General features: G+C 45.5%; 3 protein-coding genes across 3 annotated transcripts; 2 read left to right on the top strand and 1 right to left on the bottom strand.

Annotated features, from left to right (window-relative positions):
* Nucleotides 1–462: 462 nt before the first annotated feature.
* LOC146717010 (TBC1 domain family member 2A-like) lies at nucleotides 463–2,180 on the top strand. Its single transcript, XM_085435623.1, has 4 exons — nucleotides 463–633; nucleotides 718–903; nucleotides 1,528–1,649; nucleotides 1,979–2,180. Exons 1-4 carry the CDS (start codon nucleotides 463–465, stop codon nucleotides 2,178–2,180), a joined length of 681 nt encoding a protein of 226 aa, XP_085291749.1.
* A 3,951-nt stretch (nucleotides 2,181–6,131) lies between these two features.
* Nucleotides 6,132–8,982, top strand: LOC146717009 (uncharacterized). Its single transcript, XM_085470779.1, has one exon. The coding sequence runs from the start codon at nucleotides 6,440–6,442 to the stop codon at nucleotides 8,675–8,677; it is 2,238 nt and encodes a 745-aa protein (XP_085326905.1). The 5' UTR covers nucleotides 6,132–6,439; the 3' UTR covers nucleotides 8,678–8,982.
* Nucleotides 8,983–17,581: 8,599 nt separating this feature from the next.
* LOC146717008 (uncharacterized) lies at nucleotides 17,582–20,127 on the bottom strand. Its single transcript, XM_085435010.1, has one exon. The coding sequence runs from the start codon at nucleotides 20,125–20,127 to the stop codon at nucleotides 17,728–17,730; it is 2,400 nt and encodes a 799-aa protein (XP_085291136.1). The 3' UTR covers nucleotides 17,582–17,727.
* Nucleotides 20,128–22,477: the final 2,350 nt, after the last annotated feature.

The following is a 22,477-nucleotide window of genomic DNA, read 5'->3' as shown; positions in this document are numbered from 1 at the left end:
TCAAAATTCTGGTGCGTGAAGGCGTCCCTCGGGAGTATCGGCAGAGTGTGGCGCTGTTTGGTCCGAGCCAGAACTTTGACAAGCCAAGAGTGCCACACGCAACGCTATCAGCAGGTACAGCTGTAGAGAGAGAGAGTGCTTTATCCGCACCTGAGCACAGGTGGCTCCTCCTCCTTCCTGTTGGGAATGCTGGCGAGCACTCAGTAATCCTGTTCTGTTTCCAGCTGTGTGAGAAGAGTCGGACAGCTCCTAATCCTGCCTCCAGGCAGGTCCAGCTGGACCTTCACCGAACCCTGACGACCAATCAGCACTTCTCCTCGCCGTCCAGCCCCGCCCTCCAGCCCCGCCCTCCAGCAGCTCCGCCGCATCCTTCTGGCCTTCTCCAGGCATAACCCTGCCATTGGCTACTGCCAGGTACTCAACAGGTCAGAACAAAAGTATAAATTTTATATCTGAGTTCTTATGTGGACCCGCCTTCCAGGCAGAACCTCACCTTCCATCAATGTCCACAGGTTAGCGGCCCTCGCTCTGCTGGTCCTCCAAAGTGACGAAGACGCCTTCTGGTGTCTGGTGGCAGTGGTGGAAGCCATCATGCCTCAGGACTACTACACCAAGAATCTGGTGGCCTCTCAGGTCAGCAGACACACTCACCTGCTTGCCTGCTGTGATCTGTTTTAGTGATCAGTGAGGCTGATCTCTGTGAGTCTTTGTGCTCAGGCGGACCAGCGCGTGCTGAAGGACTTCATGGCGGAGAAGCTTCCTCGCCTGGCATCTCACTTTGAGGATCACAACATTGACGTCTCTCTGGTCACCTTCAACTGGTTCCTGGTGGTTTTTGTGGAGAGTCTGCCCAGCGACATCCTGATGCCTCTGTGGGACGCCTTCCTGTATGAGGGTACCAAGGTACCATACACCCGAACACACCATGACAGAAATGCAGACAACACTTGAATGCACCACAGTAGTGTCCATGGAAACAAAAATGATTTTGTTTTCACCTTTAGATGTCTTTATTTACATTTTAGGAGTAATAAGACATTGTTTACTAAGCATGGGGAACTGTCATGTGACATGAAATAGGAGTGGGAAAGCAGATCATTCTAGTAACGACCTCACAGTCTACCACAAGCAGCGTAAATCCAGACGATGAGCGGGACAATGGCTTTGGGCTTGTTTCTGCAATGTGACAAATGCAGCACAGCTTTTACATCGTTTGTCTCAGGAAATAAAATCACAGTTCAGACACAGAAATATATACCACACAGGGATAAATGCTGACAACAGCTTCAGCCACGTAGATCCAACCCAAAAGTTTAATTTAAACTTAAAGCTCAACTACCAAGTAAGTTAATATTATCTGGCAACTGAGGAACCAAGTGGCTTATTGGAAATCGATCAGAGCTGTAATGAGTAAAGGGCCCAACTGCACCACAACTGAAAGAGTAATTTTATGACTCACCTCCTCAAAGTTTCCAATTAATTGTGTGGCGTGAGTGTCCTGTTATGAAATGCGTGTCTGTGCTGCAGGTGATCTTCAGATACACTCTGGCTCTGTTCAAATACAAAGAGGACGACATCCTGAAGATTCACGACAGCGTGGAGATCTACCAGTACCTACGCTTCTTCACAAAGACCGTCTCCAATGCCAGGTACGCACTCGCCTCCACCCGCCTTAATCTACGAGCTGTTACACTCTCAGAAGTGTAGCGGATGTAGCTGTTGAATCTTTGAGCTTCAAACCCTTTTTACTGAAATTTTGTGAGAAGTTTAAATTTCCCTGATCACAGTAACAACGATTTAAAGATTTTTAAGTATCTGCAGCTCTCGGATACATGTGGTCCAGTCAGTCCAGTATTTCCTGCTCAAACTGCAGTACCTGAAGTATCAAGCAGCATAAAACAGAAACACTCAAGCTGATCAGTTTCCAGTTCCTCTGTGTTGGTGATCGAGTCCTTTCCACCTGCGTGTGTCCATGCAGGAAGCTGACCAGCATCGCCTTCAACGACATGAACCCATTCCCCAGCCGGCTGCTGAGGAACCGGCGAGTGCTCCACCTGGAGCGCCTGCAGGCGGAGCTGCGTGAGCTGGAGGAGCAGCACAAGGAGTTCATCACCGAGAGCGTCGTACGGAAAGACAAAGAGCTCGACGTCATGGTGAGCGAGGACGACGAGGACCTCTGATCACACGGGACGCTTCAGCTGCTCACTTCGAGACGACGATGAGTTTTCCATGAGTTCAAGAGAATTTTACTAAACCGGCTGTTAACTGGTTTCCTTCACACCAAACACAGGATTGTGTCAGGTTCACCATCTCTACTAACACTACAAGGAAACAGACGCATACAGATTTAACTGCATCACATCTCTGAAACAAGCTTGCAGTAAACAAATGTGTACTGTGTTCACGTGTGTAATAAGTCAGGCTGCAGAAATGTGCAGATGTATTTCAATGAATTCATTTGGATTAATATGTGATAGCTTATTTATTTCATTGCATCTTTTGCTTTATACCTAAAAATGCGTGACATTTCTAAATGTAGTCACATCCCTATGAAACATGGTTGATTATCAGCTGTAGTCACAGCTGGTGATAAAGTAATTAAAATGTCCAGCTATTCAAAAATAGGGCATTCTGCACAATGAGTACTTTTTGGTACTTGAAGTATATTTTGATGCTGATGCTTCAGGGCATTGTGCTGCATTGTCGAAGCTCTCTGGGCTTCCGGTTAGAACGACCTCACAGTGTTTTATTTTGATCTGGTGTAAAGTGCATTGTGCGGAAATGACAGCATGATAGTCACATGATAAAACTGACTTTTCTTTTTTTTTTTAAATTTTACTGGGTGTGCATCTTGTTCAAATGTCTTTTTCAGCATTTGTACATAAATATTCTGTATATAAATATTTGATTTTCATTTATTTTACAGAGTCCTTTATTTTGTTTCACAAATATGACATTCATGTCAAATGACATCTGCAGACTTTATAATGACCAGCAGGGGGCAGTGTATTGCAGTCTATGAGAACATTTACTGAGACCTGTTTCATGCACTAGTTTCATGTCTCATTGAATCCAACATGATGTTGATTTTGTAAATTAAGGTCACATCTTCATCACATCTAATTTCAAAACACTGATCAATTAAAAAAAAAAGAATTCCATACCAATTGCAGGAATAAAATAGGAATAAATAACAAACGAGAAATACATACAAAACAAGAGAAAGGCACACATGAGAGAACAGGTCACATGACAGCACAGCATTATCTACCCACAATTTGAACTAAATAACAGATAGCACAGGCAATGAAAACAAACGGAAATCAGAATAAATTTAAAAACTTTTATTGATGTTAACTTGAAGTGCTGAATTAGCCCTGTTGTCAGTTCAAATCACTTCAATCTATAGCGCACTTTAAGGTCTTTAGACCTTAAAAAGTAATACACTGCAAGGTAAGCTTGCAGCATCTTACTTTAAGGTCAACTGTGAAACTTTGTGGAAAGCCTGAGACAAGTTGATGAGTCAGTGAAGCGCACTTCCTTCTGATGACGGCTATACTGAGGTGAGTTTTTAAGCATATCCTGAACTTTATTCATTATTAGACTTCTGACACCTGGCAAATAAACTCTCACGCGATATGAGAACATAACAGCAAAAAGCCAGTAGCTGGTACATGAATGGATAAAAATTGGATCCCTCAGGGAGGCGCCACCACTTGATCTTCTCCACCGTCGTGGTTGGTGTTCTTCGTCGTCGTTGGCCAAGGTTGAGTCGGAGATCCATCACAAGTAGCCGATGTTGAGGGCCAATATTGGTTGATGGTATGACTTTTACGTTCGTGACTAGGCTGAGATGGGGTCTTCGGACTAGCCAGTAGTCGATTTGGGTGTCTCTGCCGCCGCTGGAGTACGTGATGAGGTGTGCCGGCTTCTTTTTGAAGAAGGTGTTGGTCACGGCAAGATCGTGGGCCTCTGCGTAGTCCAGTACCCGGCAACCCTCGTCGTTTCTGGTCCCAAATCCTTGGCCGCCATGGAATCGGTGATATCCGTCTCTCCCCTTGCCTACATGTCCATTTAGGTCGCCGCCTACCGCCACGTGTTCCTCAGGGCTAATCGTTTGCAGGTGGTCGTCGAGGGCGCGCCAGAATTCTGTCTTCTCCTCGTCGGGGCAGTTGGTCTGTGGTGCATAGCAGGAGATCAGGGGGGGGCTAGAGGGGCTTGAGCACCCGCCCCTTTCCTGATGAGTGCCCAAAGTGCCCTTTTGTTGAGGCAACTTTTAAATTTTTTTTATTTATTTATTTATTTATTTTATGTGTGTGTGCGTGCGGAGTCCTGTCTGTGGCCCTCAACAATAATATTTAACTATTAATCATAGTTTTGCTAAATAAAAGGATCTGGCTTGCATCAGTCACATGATCACATTTAACCAATGATCGCCCTCGACGGCAGAACGCGCTGGTTACGAGCCGGGAACGAGCTCACAAAGAGCACGCGCATTTGTTGCGGTCCGGAGCTGTAGGAGAAACACAAGTTAACTCAGAGACACAGACTGATGCGACAAACCCAGTAAGTAGGTGTACAGCGCACACTGTAGTGTATAGCACACAGGAGTATCAGCTTATTACGTACACGTTGGTAAGCTGTCTTGTTGCAACTGACGAACTGAAACAAACGAGCGTGCTGTGTGTGCAACAGCGCGACAAACATTACCTGTCCTTTTATTAACTGCACAAGTAGTGCTGGTCACAGCTGCTGGCTACCTGTGTAAGGCTGTCATGGGTCTGTAGCTCTGTCACCGTTTTAGGGAACATATTTAGTTTTAAAGTAAGTTTCTGGGCATTTCCTGCCTTTCTGGAGGGATTATATTTCACTAAAAAACCATCTAATATGCATGTCCACATAATAATTATTATAATTATAATATATTAAAAAACACACGCTGTATTTTAAAGAACATACATTAAGAAGCAGATTATATTAGATTTATATTTTAAATAAGACAAAAGTTGGATTTTACAGCAGTAAAATGATTGTATCTCTACAGTTTAAAAATGTAATAAGCTTTGCCCTGCACAGAGTGGATAGTGAAACAAATGGAATCATCATAAATACATTATTTCATATTTATTACTTCCCCCTCCTCATTGCTTTATTATTGTAGCTCTAGTAATAAATAATAATGTAAGGATGCCCATAGTATATACAGTATTCTGAAGAAGGTCTAAAATGTCACTGTGTGTGCATGTGTGTGTTTTATTTAGCTGGATTTAAAAAAATATTACTCATGATATAACATTGTGCAGACATGGCTGGTAAGGACATGAGGAGGAAACAGTAGGAGCTGTATGAGGCTACTAAAGGCAGGGCTATAACATTTTGCTGTCATCATTTTATTATAGATTAAGTGCAAGAGTTGTTAGGTGTGGATAATTAGATTATAGTTTATTGCAATAGCAAGTTGTGCCTTGTTCTCAGATAGACAGCAAGTGGAGAGTGATATATGAAATGATGGGAAGGAAGGAAGAAGAGAAGCAAAGAGTGATTCACAGGCAGAGCCGAGTTTATGTCACAGTTTTTCGTTGCCTTATGGTTCCAAGCGCTGTCACCAATCTTTGCATTTTGTTATTATCTCATGACACTTGTTTAATCAGCTACCATCTCTCCTGTGGACTTTTTAATGTCTACAGTCTCAGATCAACACAGCCCTGCCCTTCCCATATTAGATTCTTGATGAATGTGTGTTGTTGTTATTCAGCATGGTTCAATGTGCCCCTTTTTAACTTTGAGCACCCGCCCCTTTAAACCTCTCTGCACGTCCCTGATAGAGACAGGTTTTAAAGACTAGAAATGAAAACATGTGAGTCCTGTCTTTAAATAAAAATATATAATTCCCTATATTCCTATCTATTCTTGACATTGAAGCTTTACTCTTCTTGATATTGTGACAAAATACTCTTGGGTTAACCACGAGCTTTCTAAAAACTTGCATATAACAATTGTGCACCATTCATTCCTCATCTTTGCTGCCCATCATTACAACTTTGCTAATGATGGGCAGCAGGTTAGTGTCATGATGTCACCTCAGACATAGTTAAAAGCCCTGTTAACGTAGCTGCTTCTCGCCGGGTGCGGTGGCGCGTGCCTGTAATCCAAGCTACCGGGAGGCTGAGGTTGGAGGATCGTTTGAGCTCACGAGCTCTGAGCTGCAGCAGGCTATGTCGATTAACACAAAATAATTATCCTCATTCAAAAGTCATGTAAGAACCTCATTGGCTTACGGAATGTTGATGTTATTTAAAAAATTCATACAAAAACATGACCTCATTCTAGAATGTCATGTGACAACCTCATTGGCTTATGGAATTGTGATGTCACAGGCTTCTGAATCCATAAATAGGGGTGAGGAGGTACAACTTTCAGTCCGTTATTTGCAGCACTTATGTTAGCAGCATTCAAACGTTCACCAGTAAAGCATTTTCAAACATCTGGATACTTTTCGTACTCACGGTATACAGACTCCAACATGTCTCAGAAAGAGCAAGAAAGACAAGAAGCTGACCCCAGCTCTATTCCATGGTATGAGTCCCTAGACCCTTACATCAGCTCTCTTCCTTGGGATGAACAGGTGGAATTAGAGGAAAAGCGATTGGAAGAAATGGAGAAGGAAAATCTCATGAACAGAGAAAAGATTAAGATCCTGACAGAAGAAAATGAGAGAAAGAGCGCTGAATTAGAAAAATTATCCTACCAGCTTCAGGAAAGGGAAGGTATTATTGAGGAGAAACAATGGGCTCTCCAAGATAAGAAGAATCACGAGCTCCAAGAAAAGCTTGATGAAGCTCTAGAAAAAATTAAAGATCTGCTCCAAAATGAGAAAAAAGAGAGCATTAAAGGGGATAAAATGCTCAAGAAGAATCAGGAGCTCCAAGAAAAGCTTGATGGAGCTCTGGAAAAAAATAAAGATCTGCTCCAAAAGGAGAAAAAAGAGAGCATAAAACAGGAAAACATGGTCAAGAAGAATCAGGAGCTCCAAGAGAAGCTTGACGAAGCTCTGGAAAAACTGAAGGAAATCCACCAAGAAGAGAAGCAACAGTCCACACAGCAGAGAGACATGCAGAGCAAACTCCAAGCCATGGAGGAAAAATACAAAGCGCTGCAGGTGAAACATGACAAAACTCTGCACAAAAGTCAACAGTTGCTTCAAGACAAGAAGCAAATGGAAATGAAACAGAAGGAAATGGACTCCAAGCTTGACGAGATGGAGGAAAAACACAGATCGCTCCAAATCAAGCTTGAGAAAACAGTGCACAGAAATAAAGAGTTCATTCAAGAGAGAGAGCAACAAGAAATGCTGGAGAAAGAAACAGACTCCCAGCTTGAAGTCTTGGAGGAAAAACTGAAAATGCTGCAACTAACTCTTGAGGAAACACTGCTCAAAAATAAAGAGCTGCTTCAAGAAAAAGACCAACAGAAAATACATCAGGAAGAAATGGATTGCAAGCTGAGGAACATCGAGAAACAAAATGAAGGCTTGCAAGTGATGCTTGATGAAGCTCTGGAGAGAAATAAAGAGTTTCTGCACGAGAAAGACCAACAGAAAATAAAAAAGGAAGAAATGGATTGCAAGCTGAGGCACATCAAGAAACAGAATGAAGGCTTGCAAGTGATGCTTGATGAAGCTCTGGAGAGAAATAAAGAGTTTCTTCACAAGATAGACCAACAGAAAATAAAAAAGGAAGAAATGGATTGCAAGCTGAGGAACATTGAGAAACAAAATGAAGGCTTGCGAGTAATGCTTGATGAAGCTCTGGAGAGAAATAAGGAGAACCTCCAAGAAAAGAAACAAGAGCCCGTAGAGCAGAGAGACCTGCAGAGCAAACTCCAAGCCATGGAGGAAAAATACAAAGCGCTGCAGGTGAAACATGACAAAACTCTGCACAAAAGTCAACAGTTGCTTCAAGACAAGAAGCAAATGGAAATGAAACAGAAGGAAATGGACTCCAAGCTTGACGAGATGGAGGAAAAACACAGATCGCTCCAAATCAGGCTTGATAAAAAAGTGCACGGAAATAAAGAGCTTCTTCAAGAAAAAGACCAACAGAAAATACAACAGGAAGAAGAAAAACTTCATCTCCAGAGGAAAAATCAAGCACTCCAAGAATTGTATAACGAAACAAAGTACAAATCAACTGTACTGGAAGAAGAAAAGAAAAAGCTGGAAAAACAATGCTCAGCGATGCAGAGTAGCATCAATGAGATGCTGAGAAAAAATACCGAACTTGAGGAACTTTCTAAGACCTTGAAGTACAAAAACACTGAAATCCAGGCGCAAAAGCAAGAACAACAGAAAACACATAAAGACCTGCAGTGTAGACTTCAAGAAATCCAGAAGAGAAACCAGCAGCTGGAAGACATGCACACAGATGTGCACAAGGCAAAGCGAATAGAGGAGGCAACAGTTAAAGAACTGAAAGACAAGCTTAAAGAAAAACAAGAACAATTAGAAGACATGGTGAAAAGATGCAACAAACTTGAGAAAGAAAACGCAGAAACAATCGATGAGCTGAAAACCCTCATCATTGAGAAAAAAGTGCTGGTGGAAGAGTATCTGAAAAAGAAGAAAAAACGCTTCCACTGGTTCTGGAGGAGGGGCACTGCTGCTTCTCACCTGATGTAACCTCGTCTTCCTCCACCTCTATTCCGTCTTCATTTCCCCCCTTCCCCTCCCTCCTTTTTCTTTTTTCACCCTCACCCCCCGACCAGTCCCGGCAGTTGACTGCCCCCTCCTGAGCCTGGTTCTGCCATAGGTTTCTCCTTTAGGTGTCTTTCACTTTAAAAGGAGTTTTTCCTATCCACTGTCGCCTGCTGCTTGCTCAGAGGGGATTGTTGGGGTTTTCTCTCATCTCTCTCTTTCATTCTTTCTATCCTTTCCCCCCCTTCTGCCTTTTCCTTTACCCAATAAACACAATTGCCCACATTTTACATTTGTTTGAAAAATGTCTTCATTCAACAATAATTCATCTTAGGTATAAAAACAAGAAATAGGTAATAGCTGCATGTGTGTTTGTGTGTGTGCATAATATACATACTTGTTTCCCAGAAAGATTTAATACTAGATGGATAGAGACCAGGGACGTGCAGAGGGGGGGGGCTAGAGGGGCTTGAGCACCCGCCCCTTTCCTGATGAGTGCCCAAAGTGCCCTTTTGTTGAGGCAACTTTTAAATTTTTTTAATTTATTTATTTATTTATTTATTTTATGTGTGTGTGCGTGCGGAGTCCTGTCTGTGCCCCTCAACAATAATATTTAACTATTAATCATAGTTTTGCTAAATAAAAGGATCTGGCTTGCATCAGTCACATGATCACATTTAACCAATGATCGCCCTCGACGGCAGAACGCGCTGGTTACGAGCCGGGAACGAGCTCACAAAGAGCACGCGCATTTGTTGCGGTCCGGAGCTGTAGGAGAAACACAAGTTAACTCAGAGACACAGACTGATGCGACAAACCCAGTAAGTAGGTGTACAGCGCACACTGTAGTGTGTAGCACACAGGAGTATTAGCTTATTACGTACACGTTGGTAAGCTGTCTTGTTGCAACTGACGAACTGAAACAAACGAGCGTGCTGTGTGTGCAACAGCGCGACAAACATTACCTGTCCTTTTATTAACTGCACAAGTAGTGCTGGTCATAGCTGCTGGCTACCTGTGTAAGGCTGTCATGGGTCTGTAGCTCTGTCACCGTTTTAGGGAACATATTTAGTTTTAAAGTAAGTTTCTGGGCATTTCCTGCCTTTCTGGAGGGATTATATTTCACTAAAAAACCATCTAATATGCATGTCCACATAATAATTATTATAATTATAATATATTAAAAAACACACGCTGTATTTTAAAGAACATACATTAAGAAGCAGATTATATTAGATTTATATTTTAAATAAGACAAAAGTTGGATTTTACAGCAGTAAAATGATTGTATCTCTACAGTTTAAAAATGTAATAAGCTTTGCCCTGCACAGAGTGGATAGTGAAACAAATGGAATCATCATAAATACATTATTTCATATTTATTACTTCCCCCTCCTCATTGCTTTATTATTGTAGCTCTAGTAATAAATAATAATGTAAGGATGCCCATAGTATATACAGTATTCTGAAGAAGGTCTAAAATGTCACTGTGTGTGCATGTGTGTGTTTTATTTAGCTGGATTTAAAAAAATATTACTCATGATATAACATTGTGCAGACATGGCTGGTAAGGACATGAGGAGGAAACAGTAGGAGCTGTATGAGGCTACTAAAGGCAGGGCTATAACATTTTGCTGTCATTATTTTATTATAGATTAAGTGCAAGAGTTGTTAGGTGTGGATAATTAGATTATAGTTTATTGCAATAGCAAGTTGTGCCTTGTTCTCAGATAGACAGCAAGTGGAGAGTGATATATGAAATGATGGGAAGGAAGGAAGAAGAGAAGCAAAGAGTGATTCACAGGCAGAGCCGAGTTTATGTCACAGTTTTTCGTTGCCTTATGGTTCCAAGCGCTGTCACCAATCTTTGCATTTTGTTATTATCTCATGAAACTTGTTTAATCAGCTACCATCTCTCCTGTGGACTTTTTAATGTCTACAGTCTCAGATCAACACAGCCCTGCCCTTCCCATATTAGATTCTTGATGAATGTGTGTTGTTGTTATTCAGCATGGTTCAATGTGCCCCTTTTTAACTTTGAGCACCCGCCCCTTTAAACCTCTCTGCACGTCCCTGCAGGAGATAATCCGTAGGACGGTCGGGTCGGCGTCGATCTTCACTGACATGATGCGATCCGATATGCGGGTAACTTCGACCACGTTGTGCCGGAGCTTTATTATTAGACTTCTGACACCTGGCAAATAAACTCTCACGCGATATGAGAACATAACAGCAAAAAGCCAGTAGCTGGTACATGAATGGATAAAAATTGGATCCCTCTTAGATTGAATTGGTTGCCCTCTTATATTACGTTGTTTTGAACCTAACCGCATCCACTGAATTAATGCAGTTTTCAGGACAGTAAAAACAGAGAACTCTGATATACACAATTTCTGATTGCTGATAGTGTTTCTTAATGCAAAATGGGCTTCCATTTAAAATGCAATTGCTTTATGTTCGATCTTTAGTGAAGAAGGGTCATTTTTGATTCTGTGGACAAGGGATGCAAATGGAATGTGAAGGCAACAGGTAGTAGGGTGAATTAGGGTTTCGTGTGGTCTTCAGTGCATGAATTTTATTGCCACTTTATTTCAACTTTTTATTAATGTACTCAAAAGAAAAACAAGAACCACAAAGGAGATTCTTGTGATTCTTGTTTGTGCTATCTGTTTGTGAAAGAAAGCACATTTTACCACATCATACTGTGTTTGCTGCCATTTATTTTACTCGTCCTGCCTGAGTGTCTGGGCTGCGTTTGTCTGTGCACCTTTGTTCTGGCCTTCTGCTGATGGGTTTCACATGCTGGGCTTTCCCTCTTGGTCCACACCCAGCAGCCTGCTGCTGACCACACACAGCCTACAAACTGATCCATCCATGCATCCATCCATGCATGCATGGCCTGGTTATTGTTGAGTTATCACCTCCAGCTCCTTGCTCATAACCAGGTAGATACTGGGCTGGGCCTGATCTCTGAGCTCAATAACAATGACAAAAATGCCAAACACTTTACTCTTCATGGTAAAAAATGTTTATAATACAGTAAAAACTGGATGTAGCCAAAATCAGTGTTTTATATACAGTGTAAGTGAACAACATTGCTACACTGCTGGTGTTTGATTGATAGAGGCTTTCTTTATAAGAACTATGATATCATTTCTTTTGCTGATTAACAGTTTTTATATAATTTTTATATCATATATAGCTTTCAAGAAGCCAAAGATCACTGGACGAAAAGACTACAGACCTGTGGCTCTGACATCTGGTCAGGAAGTCTTTTGAGCGCCTGGTTCTCTCCTATCTTAAGACCCTCACGGCCCCCCTCCTGGACCCCCTGCAGTTTGCATACAGAGCCAACAGGTCTGTAGACGATGCCATCAACATGGCCCTACACTTTGTCCTGCAGAATCTATGCTAGGATCCTGTTTGTGGACTTCAGCTCTACCTTCAACACCATCCTTTCAGACCTTCTTCAAGGATTGCTTTCCCAGATGAATGTGCCTGATCCCATCTGCCGGTGGATCACTGACTTCCTGACGGACAGGAAGCAACCAGTGAGGCTGGGGAAGAATGTCTTGGACTCCCGGACCATCAGCACGAGCTCCCCTCAGGGCTGTGTTCTTTCTTCTATGCCCTTCTCCCTGTACACCAACTGCCGCACCTCCAACCACCAGTCTGTCAAATTAATTAAGCTTGCAGATGACACCACCATTATTGGACTCCTCTCAGACGGGGATAAGTCTGCCTACAGGATGGAGGCTGAACATCTGGTGTCCTGATGCAGCCGCAACAACCAGGTGCTGAATAAGTGTTATTTTCATTTACCACTGGCCCAAGTACATTTTTATTGGCTTGTGAACAAAGCTGTAGTTTTTGTATTTTTAAATATTAACGCAATTTAATTGAGACATTATTTATATTATTTCACTTTCAATGTGAAAAATGCTGTAAAAACGTTGAAAATAATGGTCACCCCTGTTCGCTGCAATGTAAAATAGTACAACTGCTGTCAGCCTTCATTAAGTTGCATCATTTAAACATTTGCATATTTTTATTCAACTTCTGCAGGATGCTTTGATGAAAGACTCCCTTTTCCCAAGTAGAGGCTTTACTAGAGGTCACAGGAACAGCGCTGCTGTTTTGGATGCGGAAAAATGTTGTCTTTCACTCTACCTGAGCTCAGTGTTTCAGTAAGGGCTCCGCCTCATTGTAGCTGACGCTGAAATGTTTGTGTGGGTTGCCATGACAACACCAGAAGTGCATCTGAGATCGTGTCCAAATTCATGGGCTGCATCCTCCTGAGGACTCGGTGTTCTGACAAAACGTCTTACTTTGGCAAAACGTCCTACCGTAAGTAGTTCATGCGTTCTCGGCGGCTCTAGTGACCCTCGAACTCTCGGCTAGCTATCGAGGTGGTGGATAACATACGTCTCCCCCACAAGAGCACGAACCTACAACTTTTCTACTACTGGTTTTACAAGGCGTACACGGTAAAAACATTATGCTGTTATTTGTTAAGCACTTGTGCATCTTGTGAAAAGAAATAAGTGGCTGAGATGGATGTCATATGTGCTATTGATATTATTTTACTTGTTTCTAGTTTTCACGGTGCTCCATGATTGTGAGAGGAATAAAAAAGAATTGTGGACATCAGTACGAAGCATGGATTCTTTTGACCAGAGTAGATACACTGGTCCCTTGAATATACTAATCTTTTTGAGGTGGGTGACTGTTCCTGTGTATTTACAGAAACAATGGTTGTGATAACCTCAGCTGTTTCAGAGGGTGACTGTTCGTTGCTTTGCGCACTTTTAAATCTGTATACAATGGTTTGTTCCCTTTTTGTGTTCTGAGGTTTAAACAAAGATGTACTAGATGTATTATACCGGTCCCTCGAATCTACAAATCTTTTAGATGTGGATGACTGTTCATTTTCATCTGTGTTTACAGAAACACTGGGTGTTGGAACCTCAGTAGTTTCTTTTTGGCTGACAGACTCTGGAGCTGTACAAGAGGAATAAAGAGCTGCAATGCTTTTGTGAACCTGACCTGGGAAGGGAGAGAAATATATTTTTGTTTTGTTTTTGTTTGTCTTCTTGTTTTATTTGATTCCTTGTGGGATTTGGATCCAACAAGTAAAGTATGCATATTATGCACACACACAAACACACATGCAGCTATTACCATTTCTTGTATTCTTGAATAAAGACATTGATCTGACACATTTAAAATGCAGCCAATTGTTTTTATTGTTATATTATTAAGAAAAAAGAAAAGGTGGGGGTGGGGGGATGTAAAGAAGAGCTTAAAGGAAAGGGCTAGAGGAGAGAAAACCCCAACAATTAGCAGGGCATTTTTTTACTTGGACAAATTGTTAATAAAGTTTCCATATCTGTAACAATGATGACAGTATAATTGTTTATAAACAATTATATTGACAATTATATGTGTCCAGTATGTTGGCTCATTTTCTTTTACTTTTTTCATTTGAAAATAAAAGTTGGGCTGATTTTGACACCATTACAAGAAGTGTTGTTAATGATTCTTTTTGAATTAAAATCAGGTTACCACAAATTGTTTTTTAATTTAATTTCATTTGAAATGTTTGTCAGTGGGTAAACAATTCGTAATGCAAAGTCAGAAACATCGAGTTATTCTTGTACTGCATGCTTGCAATAAATAAGTTGTCCTAACAGTCAGTCAAAGGAGCTTGGAAAGAAAAGCGTCTGGACTTCTTTGAGTTGAAGTGACTGATATATATATTTTTTGTCTGTTTGTTTTGTTGGTTTTTGTTTTTTGCCCTTTATCACCATTCCTCTTCCCTGCTGTTTTTCTTTCCCTCTTTCTTTCTCCCCTTTCTTTCCCCCAGTCATGTCTGTCCTATGTGTAGCAAGTGAAAATAAAATAAACAATAAAAACAAAGGTGAATCAAATAGACCAATACGGCAAGGCCGGGATGGTCCATTTGGTAAAGTAAATCCGTTAGTTATATTTAACATAATGTTAAATGGCAACATTCTGTTTACAATGTTACCATTTTACATTGTGTTAAATGGTAACATTCTGTTTACAATGTTACCATTTTACATTATGTTAAATGGTAACATTCTGTTTACAATGTTACCATTTTACATTGTGTTAAATGGTAACATTCTGTTTACTATGTTACCATTTTACATTGTGTTAAATGGTAACATTCTGTTTACAATGTTACCATTTCACATTGTGTTAAATGGTAACATTCTGTTTACAATGTTACCATTTTACATTATGTTAAATGGTAACATTCTGTTTACAATGTTACCATTTTACATTGTGTTAAATGGTAACATTCTGTTTACAATGTTACCATTTCACATTGTGTTAAATGGTAACATTCTGTTTACAATGTTACCATTTCACATTGTGTTAAATGGTAACATTCTGTTTACAATGTTACCATTTTACATTGTGTTAAATGGTAACATTATGTTTACAATGTTACCATTTTACATTATGTTAAATGGTAACATTATGTTTACAATGTCACCACCTGGGTCTGGGTGCAGTTCCCCCCTCCAGGGGCGGGGGCACCTAGACCCGGTTTGTAGAGTACGCTTGGGGAGTGTGATCGTGTGTACAGCGTCTCTTTATGTCTGTCTCCACGTTGGTTGAGTGTGGAGTAAGTGCATATGAGAGCATGAGGGTGGGAATGGATGTTTGTATCTGTGTGTGCCTGTATGTCTGTGTCTATATGTCAGGTTGGGTGTCAGGCGCCACCTCTCTGGGGACATCTCAGGCCCTCCAAGGTTTGGAGGCCTATCTCCCCCTACCACCACTTCCCCTGCCAGTGGCGGACCCCCTCAGACATCGGTGCGTTGGTGGTTCTTTGTGTCCGGGGATGGGCGTCCAGGTACACACCGGCTCACTCCTTGGCGGCCGCTTATCGGGGCCTGGAGCCTGGGGCTCGCTCGGGCCACTTCGGAGGTGGGGTGCCCCCGGCCTCTCGGCCTGGGGCTCGGTCACTCAGGCGCAGCTGGCTGTCGGCGGAGCTCACGGGCGCGTCACTGCAACTCCCCCTGGCTTCTGCTCCGCGGCTGCTGAGTGAGCCCTCATCTGGGACTCTCCTCAGCTCTTTCCGGGACAGTGGCGCAGCTGCCCCTCTGTTGGTCTTCCTTGGTCTCTTGTGTTCTGCGGGCCTCTGGATGTCTGGAGTTTTGATCTCCTCCACACCTGCTTCACGCCCTGGAGGACGGGGCTGTGGCCCCCCCACACCCTCTAGCAGATTATTACATGAAGGAACCTTTTAAAAAAAACAAAAAAAAAAACAAGCGCGTCCATGCTCACAGGTGTACACACGGGTGATCACACCCACAAACTACACCCTTTTTGGCTCCTACCTCAAAGCACACTGTGTTCTGTTGATCTTATGTGCTGCACAATAATGTTTAACATTTAGTATTTACTGTCATATTCCCATATATCATTGTGATGTTGTTTATTCTATTACTCTTGTTCTCTTCTGCTTGCTTTCTTTTTTCTTTCTCAGCAGGTGATCCAGGTGATTGATATATGCATTTTTTTTCTCTGCCCGTTCTGTTGGTTTTTGTCTTTTGCCCTTCTCCCCCGTCCCTCTTCTCAGCTGTTTCTCTTTCCCTCTTTCTTTCTCCCCTTCTTTCCCCCAGTCAAGTCTGTCCCGTATTCAGTAAGTGAAAATAAAATAAACAATAAAAGGTGAATCAAATGGACCATTACGGCAAGGCTGGGATGGTCAGTTTGGTAAAGTAAATCCGTTGGGCATCTTTCTTTGCCTTTAGACAACAATTCTGATGGCAAAAGAGCCAAACGGGACAGGCCAAAAAAAAAAAAAACAAACATTCTGTTTACAATGTTACCATTTCACATTATGTTAAATGGTAACATTCTGTTTACAATGTTACCATTTACATTGTGTTAAATGGTAACATTCTGTTTACAATGTTACCATTTTACATTGTGTTAAATGGTAACATTCTGTTTACAATGTTACCATTTTACATTATGTTAAATGGTAACATTCTGTTTACAATGTTACCATTTTACATTGTGTTAAATGGTAACATTCTGTTTACTATGTTACCATTTTACATTGTGTTAAATGGTAACATTCTGTTTACTATGTTACCATTTTACATTGTGTTAAATGGTAACATTCTGTTTACAATGTTACCATTTCACATTATGTTAAATGGTAACATTCTGTTTACAATGTTACCATTTTACATTATGTTAAATGGTAACATTATGTTTACAATGTTACCATTTTACATTATGTTAAATTGTCAGTAGGCCTGGTACCGGAACCGGTACTGGACCCCCTTTTACTTTCAGCCATCAGAAGAGGGTACACTGTGGTCATAACAATACTCAGACTGTAGCATTTAAAGGTCCCAAAGTGTACCAGGAAAATATCCCCCGCACGATTACACCAGCAGCCTGAATTGTGAATGTGAGGGAGGATGGATCCATGCTTTCATGTTGTTCACTCCAGGCTGATATAAAAATGATATAACTAATACTACTTCTACTAATAATGTCACGGTCTGGCTGGCAGATCGTGGGGAGATGGGGAAATAGGACCCAAACGCTGGACTTAATGGAATGAACAGTGGGTTTATTTATAGTGAGGTAATTGTACACCACACATTGAATCTCCAAAAGTGCTCCCTCGACTCCCGTGACGTGTCTTCTCCCAAGTGCTGGTATCCCGTGCTCTCTGCCCCTGTGCCTTCACACACCCCGTGTGTCTTGCCGTCCTGTGTTCCGCTGTCCTCCTGGGGAAAAACACAGACACAGCCGTTATGGCACCAACTCCGGCAGGCATACACTTTAACAACACTAGAAACACTGACATGGAGTCTAACTCAACGATCCTGCACCGGAGGAAGCTCCGTCGCTCTGTTAAGTAGCTCCCCCGACGATCCTGATCAGAAGCAGGTGTGTGGTAAGCTAGGCGTGACCAGCAGCTGGCAGGGCCACACCCATCAGGCCTGCAGGTGGCTGTCCTTCATCCTCCAGCCTCACACACATACACACACCAGCATTGAACACAAGAACACAGTGCAGCAAACATACATCCAATACACTAATAACAATAAAGGTCCACACTGTTCACGAACCCCGAGTCCCCGGAACCGGGTCCGTGACAGTACCCCCCCTCTAAGGGTCGACTCCCGACGACCCCAAAACAAAACCACAGAACAACCAACCCAGGGCGGGTGGCGGGGGGTCCAGGACGGAGGGCCCCAAAACCCCAGTTCAAATGTCCAACCACTGCCATGGTGGGAACAACAGTTCTTGCGGCCGACCCAGTGGACCGCAAGCAGGCAAAACCCGCTACGGGTCAGGCAGTGGTGGGAAAACAGTTCGGGCGGCCTACCTCCAACCCCATGATGGAAGCGGAACGCTTCAGGCGGCCTGCCACGGATCCGGTGGTGGCGGCGCTGCTCCTCCGGCGGCCTGCCACGGGTCCGGTGGCGGCGGAACGGTTCTGGTGGCCTGCCACGAGTCCGGTGGCGGCGGCGCTGCTCCTCCGGCGGCCTGCCACGGGTCCGGTGGCAACGGCGTTGCTGCTCCGGCGGGCGGCCACGGGTCCGGTGGCGGCGGCGTTGCTGCTCCGGCGGGCGGCCACGGGTCCGGTGGCGGCGGCGTTGCTGCTCCCGCCTCAGCACCACCCACGATTCCCGACGTGGCGGCCGGGCTGCAGGACGTGGCGGCCGGGCTGCAGGACGTGGCGGCCCCTCCGGCACGCAGACCTCCAGCTCTGGCTCAGCGGATCCCTCCGGACCTCCGAGCTCCTCCGGTGGCAGCGCGGGCTCACCAAGCTCGCTGAGCTCCTCTGCTGGCAACGCCGATCCCTCCGGCTCGTTGAGGTCCGCCAGCAGCGGTGCGGGCTTCTCAGTGGGTGGCTCGCTGGGCTGCTCCGGCTCACAGTGCTCCTCCGGCTCGCCGAGCTCCTCCGGCATTAGCTCGCTGGGCTGCTCCGGCTCACAGTGCTCCTCCGGCTCGCCGAGCTCCTCCGGCATTAGCTCGCTGGGCTGCTCCGGCTCACTGAGCTGCTCCGGCTCTGGCGACGCGGGCTCCTCCTGCTCGCTGAGCTCCTGCTCGGGCATGCTGAGCTCCTGCTCGGGCATGCTGAGCTCCTCCGGCTCGCTGAGCTGCTCCCGCTCGCTGAGCTGCTCCTCCGGCTCGCTGAGCTGCTCCTCCGGCTCGCTGAGCCGCTGCTCCGGCTCGCTGAGCTCCTGCTCGGGTATGCTGAGCTCCTGCTCGGGTATGCTGAGCTCCTCCGGCTCGCAGAGCTGCTCCGGCTCGCTGAGCTGCTCCTCCGGCTGCGACGCGGGTATAGATGGTCGTTGATCCGGAGGTGAAGATGGCGATGCGGAAGCTGCAGGTGGCGAAGATGACGGTCGAGCGGGTGATGTGGATGGTGAAGTCGAGAGTTCTGCGGTCGCTGCAGTCTGATGGGACGCTGGTGGAGAAGTAGCTGCAAAGGGCGGAGGTGATAATGGTGCGGCAGCTACTCGTGGTAGACTGGACAGCGATGTAGAAACAACAGGCGGGTGACATAATGGCAGGGTAGTTCCAGCAGGCATATCAGCCTCCAACTGAGGATGAAGACGAGAGGCTGACTGGACTGGCTGTGCTACGGCTACAGGCTGGGCAGCTGGCTGTGCTACGGCTACAGGCTGGGCAGCTGGCTGTGCTACGGCTACAGGCTGGGCAGCTGGCTGTATAAACATAGCCCCAGAATAAACAGTTCTAGACGAAACGGTCCTAACTCCTGGGTCCGAAGGAACATCAGGAGCACAGTCTCTTGAACCAGGAGGAAAAAACTCGTTCTCAAAACTAACATTGTCATCCTCCCAAACAGGAGAAACACGAGCTCTAGGGTTCACGGAGCTGGCATTCACAGCCTTGGGGGAAACAGTCTGTTTATCCCTAGGCACGAAAGGTGAATGAAGGGAGACTCTGTCACTCACCCTAGGCGGTTGTTTGAGCCGAATCCCTGGCTCCTGCTGGAGCTGTGAGTGCTGGCTGCGTGTTCGCTGCCTCCCTGTTGAAGAGGGAGCGTCGCTGGCGGAATGTGACGAGGGCGGATTCTGAAGTGGCTGCTCCTGCTGTGATGTGGAAATGCTGGGTGAGTCAGGTGGCACGATGATAATTCCTAACATTTTGTAAAAAGCTTGTGCAGGTGTAAGCAGATTGCTGGCAGGCTCGTAGTAATCCTCCCGGGACCGGCTGGACCGGCTGGACCGGCTGGAGCGTCTTCTGCGAGACCGAGGCGTCCGCGGGGAGGAAACAGACGAGTGGGCCGACGGGTAGGCTGCCAGCGAGGAACGGCAGCACGGAGGCCCTCCAAGCACTAGTCGGGTCCCGTCAAAACGGGAGCTGCGCTTCCGCGGTGAGTCCGCTGGGTCCATAGTGGCAGGATCGTTCTGTCACGGTCTGGCTGGCAGATCGTGGGGAGATGGGGAAATAGGACCCAAACGCTGGACTTAATGGAATGAACAGTGGGTTTATTTATAGTGAGGTAATTGTACACCACACATTGTGTAACAAACCTTTTGGGTTATAGCACCACTAGGGGGGGTTGCCCAACTATTGTAGTAGCTGTGGGGGTCTCCTAGTGGGTGTGTGAGTTGTTAGCGGCAGCCATTTCATGCTGCTCATGTTCCATGCTCCAAGAAAGCACCTTACTTACTGTTGTGACAAGCTGGCGCTGGTGGTACCAATCCCCGCGCATGTAGGTTCGGACGAGTACAGCCGAGGAGACCTGGCTTATAAAGTGTAATGTTGCTGACGGCGAATAAAGGTCTGTTATTGGATTTAACCGACTGGTTCCGTGTTATCCGGCTAACCTCCACACCACATGCCCGCTGGACCGGCTAGCCGCTCCTTCCTCGCCAGACTGCTGTTACAAAGTGGCGCCCGAACATTGTTCTCTGGATCTTCATCGTCATCCGGACCGACAGACGGTGGGCTCGGATGTTTTTCCCGTGTTTTTCAACGATCGACACTTCGGCTGAGGTGGCGTGTTTTTTTTTCTCTTCGTCTGGCTGTATTGGCCGGGCCGATAGGACCCCGTGAAGGAGCCGACCCCCCGGGATTTCAACGACATTTGCAGGCATGGAAGAGCGCCGACACATCGCTTGACACGCTCGCCTGCGAGGGGGAGTACTCCGTGAGTAACTGTACGGTCCGTCGGACCGCTAACTCAGTGCTATTGGACCGTTACGACATCGGCGGTGCTAAAGCTAAGGCTAACGCTACAGTGACTTTGACTCAGTGTTCATCCAGAGGGACGTTTTGTTTTGTGTGAAGCATCAGAGTGTGCACGGACGCTCTCTGTCTGATGGATATTAACGCTTAGGTACTCTGTGGGAACGCTCTTTCACTTTGCCATAACTTTTGTGAGAGAGAGAGTGGTTTCGGCCATACTTTTGAAATGGTGTCCCACCCAGACACAGGCAGCGAGGGAGACTGCTGCGACTCAGATGCTGAAGCTCCCAGCCTGACTAAGTACATCATCCCTCGCTCTACCCCTCATGACCTCAATCTTAAGGTGGAAAGCTTGCAAGAAGAGGTGGAGAAACTGCGAGTCTGCTTGCACGATTCGCTGGAGCTACAAAAGAGCCTTCTGAAGCACTTGGATGGTGGCGCGAGAGGGGAACCGGGGGAGCAAACACCTCCTCAGAGAACCCCCAACCCAGTGGCTTTTTCCACGCCATTCACGCAGAAAGGGATTAACACAGAGCCCCCTCCGCTTCTCCAGCGTCAGTCGGCGGAACTCTGCAATACATCGAGGATGATCGCCGCAGCGCTGCACCAGGCCAAGCTGGAGCCCCCAGTGTTCGCTGGTGACGGCGGAGTGTCACCAGAGGAGTGGCTCCAATCAGTGGATAGCTACAGATCGTCGCTGCGCCTAACCGACTCGCAGGTTCTGAGTGAGCTCCCTCACTTCCTCAAGGGAGAGCCCAGTAAATGGTTTAGGGCCCTCAGCTCTCACATTACTACATGGGCACATTTTTACCAACTTTTTGAATCAGTGTTTGTGTCAGCTGATAACCAAGAGCATGTTTGGCGGGGCATCCTCGATCGCGTCCAATCACTAGAGGAGCCCCTCCCAACGTTTGTAGCTCACATGCTCGGTGAGTTTAATAAGCTAAGGTGCCCGCCGCCGGAGCATGAACAGATCGAGCTCATATGTAAACATTCATTGGAGAAATATCGGGTTGCGTTGTACGGTACGCCGGTCCCGTCGGTTATGGACCTACTGCTTCGCGCGCACGAGCTCCACACAGCCTTAGGTCCAGTTGGCCGCTCAACCCCTACTTCATCTCCTAGTGTTGCAAGCGCGAGAGAACCACATTGTTTTAAATGCTCCCGCCCAGGGTTTACCACACGCACGTGCCCAAGTTGCACCTGGGTTGCCCCAAAAGAACGAGGTGCTGCCAGACCCAGGGCAACCTCCCACCGACCTCTTCCAGGACCACCACCGGGCCTGGAACTGGCCGATGCTGAGGGGCTGGATTCACTGCCGGCAGCTCGTGCGGCCAGTCAGCAGTCGGGAAACCCCCGGGGGGGGGAGGACATTTTAATGAGGCAGCCCTCCCCCCATTCACAAACTATGCCTCGCCCGCATGATGCCCACCAGATTGTGCAAGGCATTGTGGGGCACATGGAAGATGTAGAGTCTGGAGCACACTGGAACACCCCACTGAAAGCCAAAATTAACTTCAACTCAGTGGCAGTGAACGCTACGCTAGATAC

Source organism: Copadichromis virginalis, linkage group LG2 (genome assembly GCF_057382275.1).
Source record: "Copadichromis virginalis isolate Kocher_CV1m ecotype Utaka linkage group LG2, C_Virginalis_male_GT1.1, whole genome shotgun sequence".
NCBI classification, from domain to species: Eukaryota; Metazoa; Chordata; class Actinopteri; order Cichliformes; family Cichlidae; genus Copadichromis; species Copadichromis virginalis.
The sequence above is the reverse complement of the archived record's forward strand: the minus strand, read 5'-3'. Positions and strand labels throughout refer to the sequence as shown.

Bases quoted from the DNA above. Each gene is read 5' to 3' on its own strand.
- LOC146717009 (XM_085470779.1), top strand. From the start codon at position 6,440: ATGTTAGCAGCATTCAAACGTTCACCAGTAAAGCATTTTCAAACATCT.
- LOC146717008 (XM_085435010.1), bottom strand. From the start codon at position 20,127: ATGGACCCAGCGGACTCACCGCGGAAGCGCAGCTCCCGTTTTGACGGG.
- LOC146717010 (XM_085435623.1), top strand. From the start codon at position 463: ATGTGGACCCGCCTTCCAGGCAGAACCTCACCTTCCATCAATGTCCAC. The intron at 904-1,527 runs GTACCATACACC...TCTGTGCTGCAG, and splicing joins TCCTGTATGAGGGTACCAAG to GTGATCTTCAGATACACTCT. The intron at 1,650-1,978 runs GTACGCACTCGC...GTGTCCATGCAG, and splicing joins AAGACCGTCTCCAATGCCAG to GAAGCTGACCAGCATCGCCT.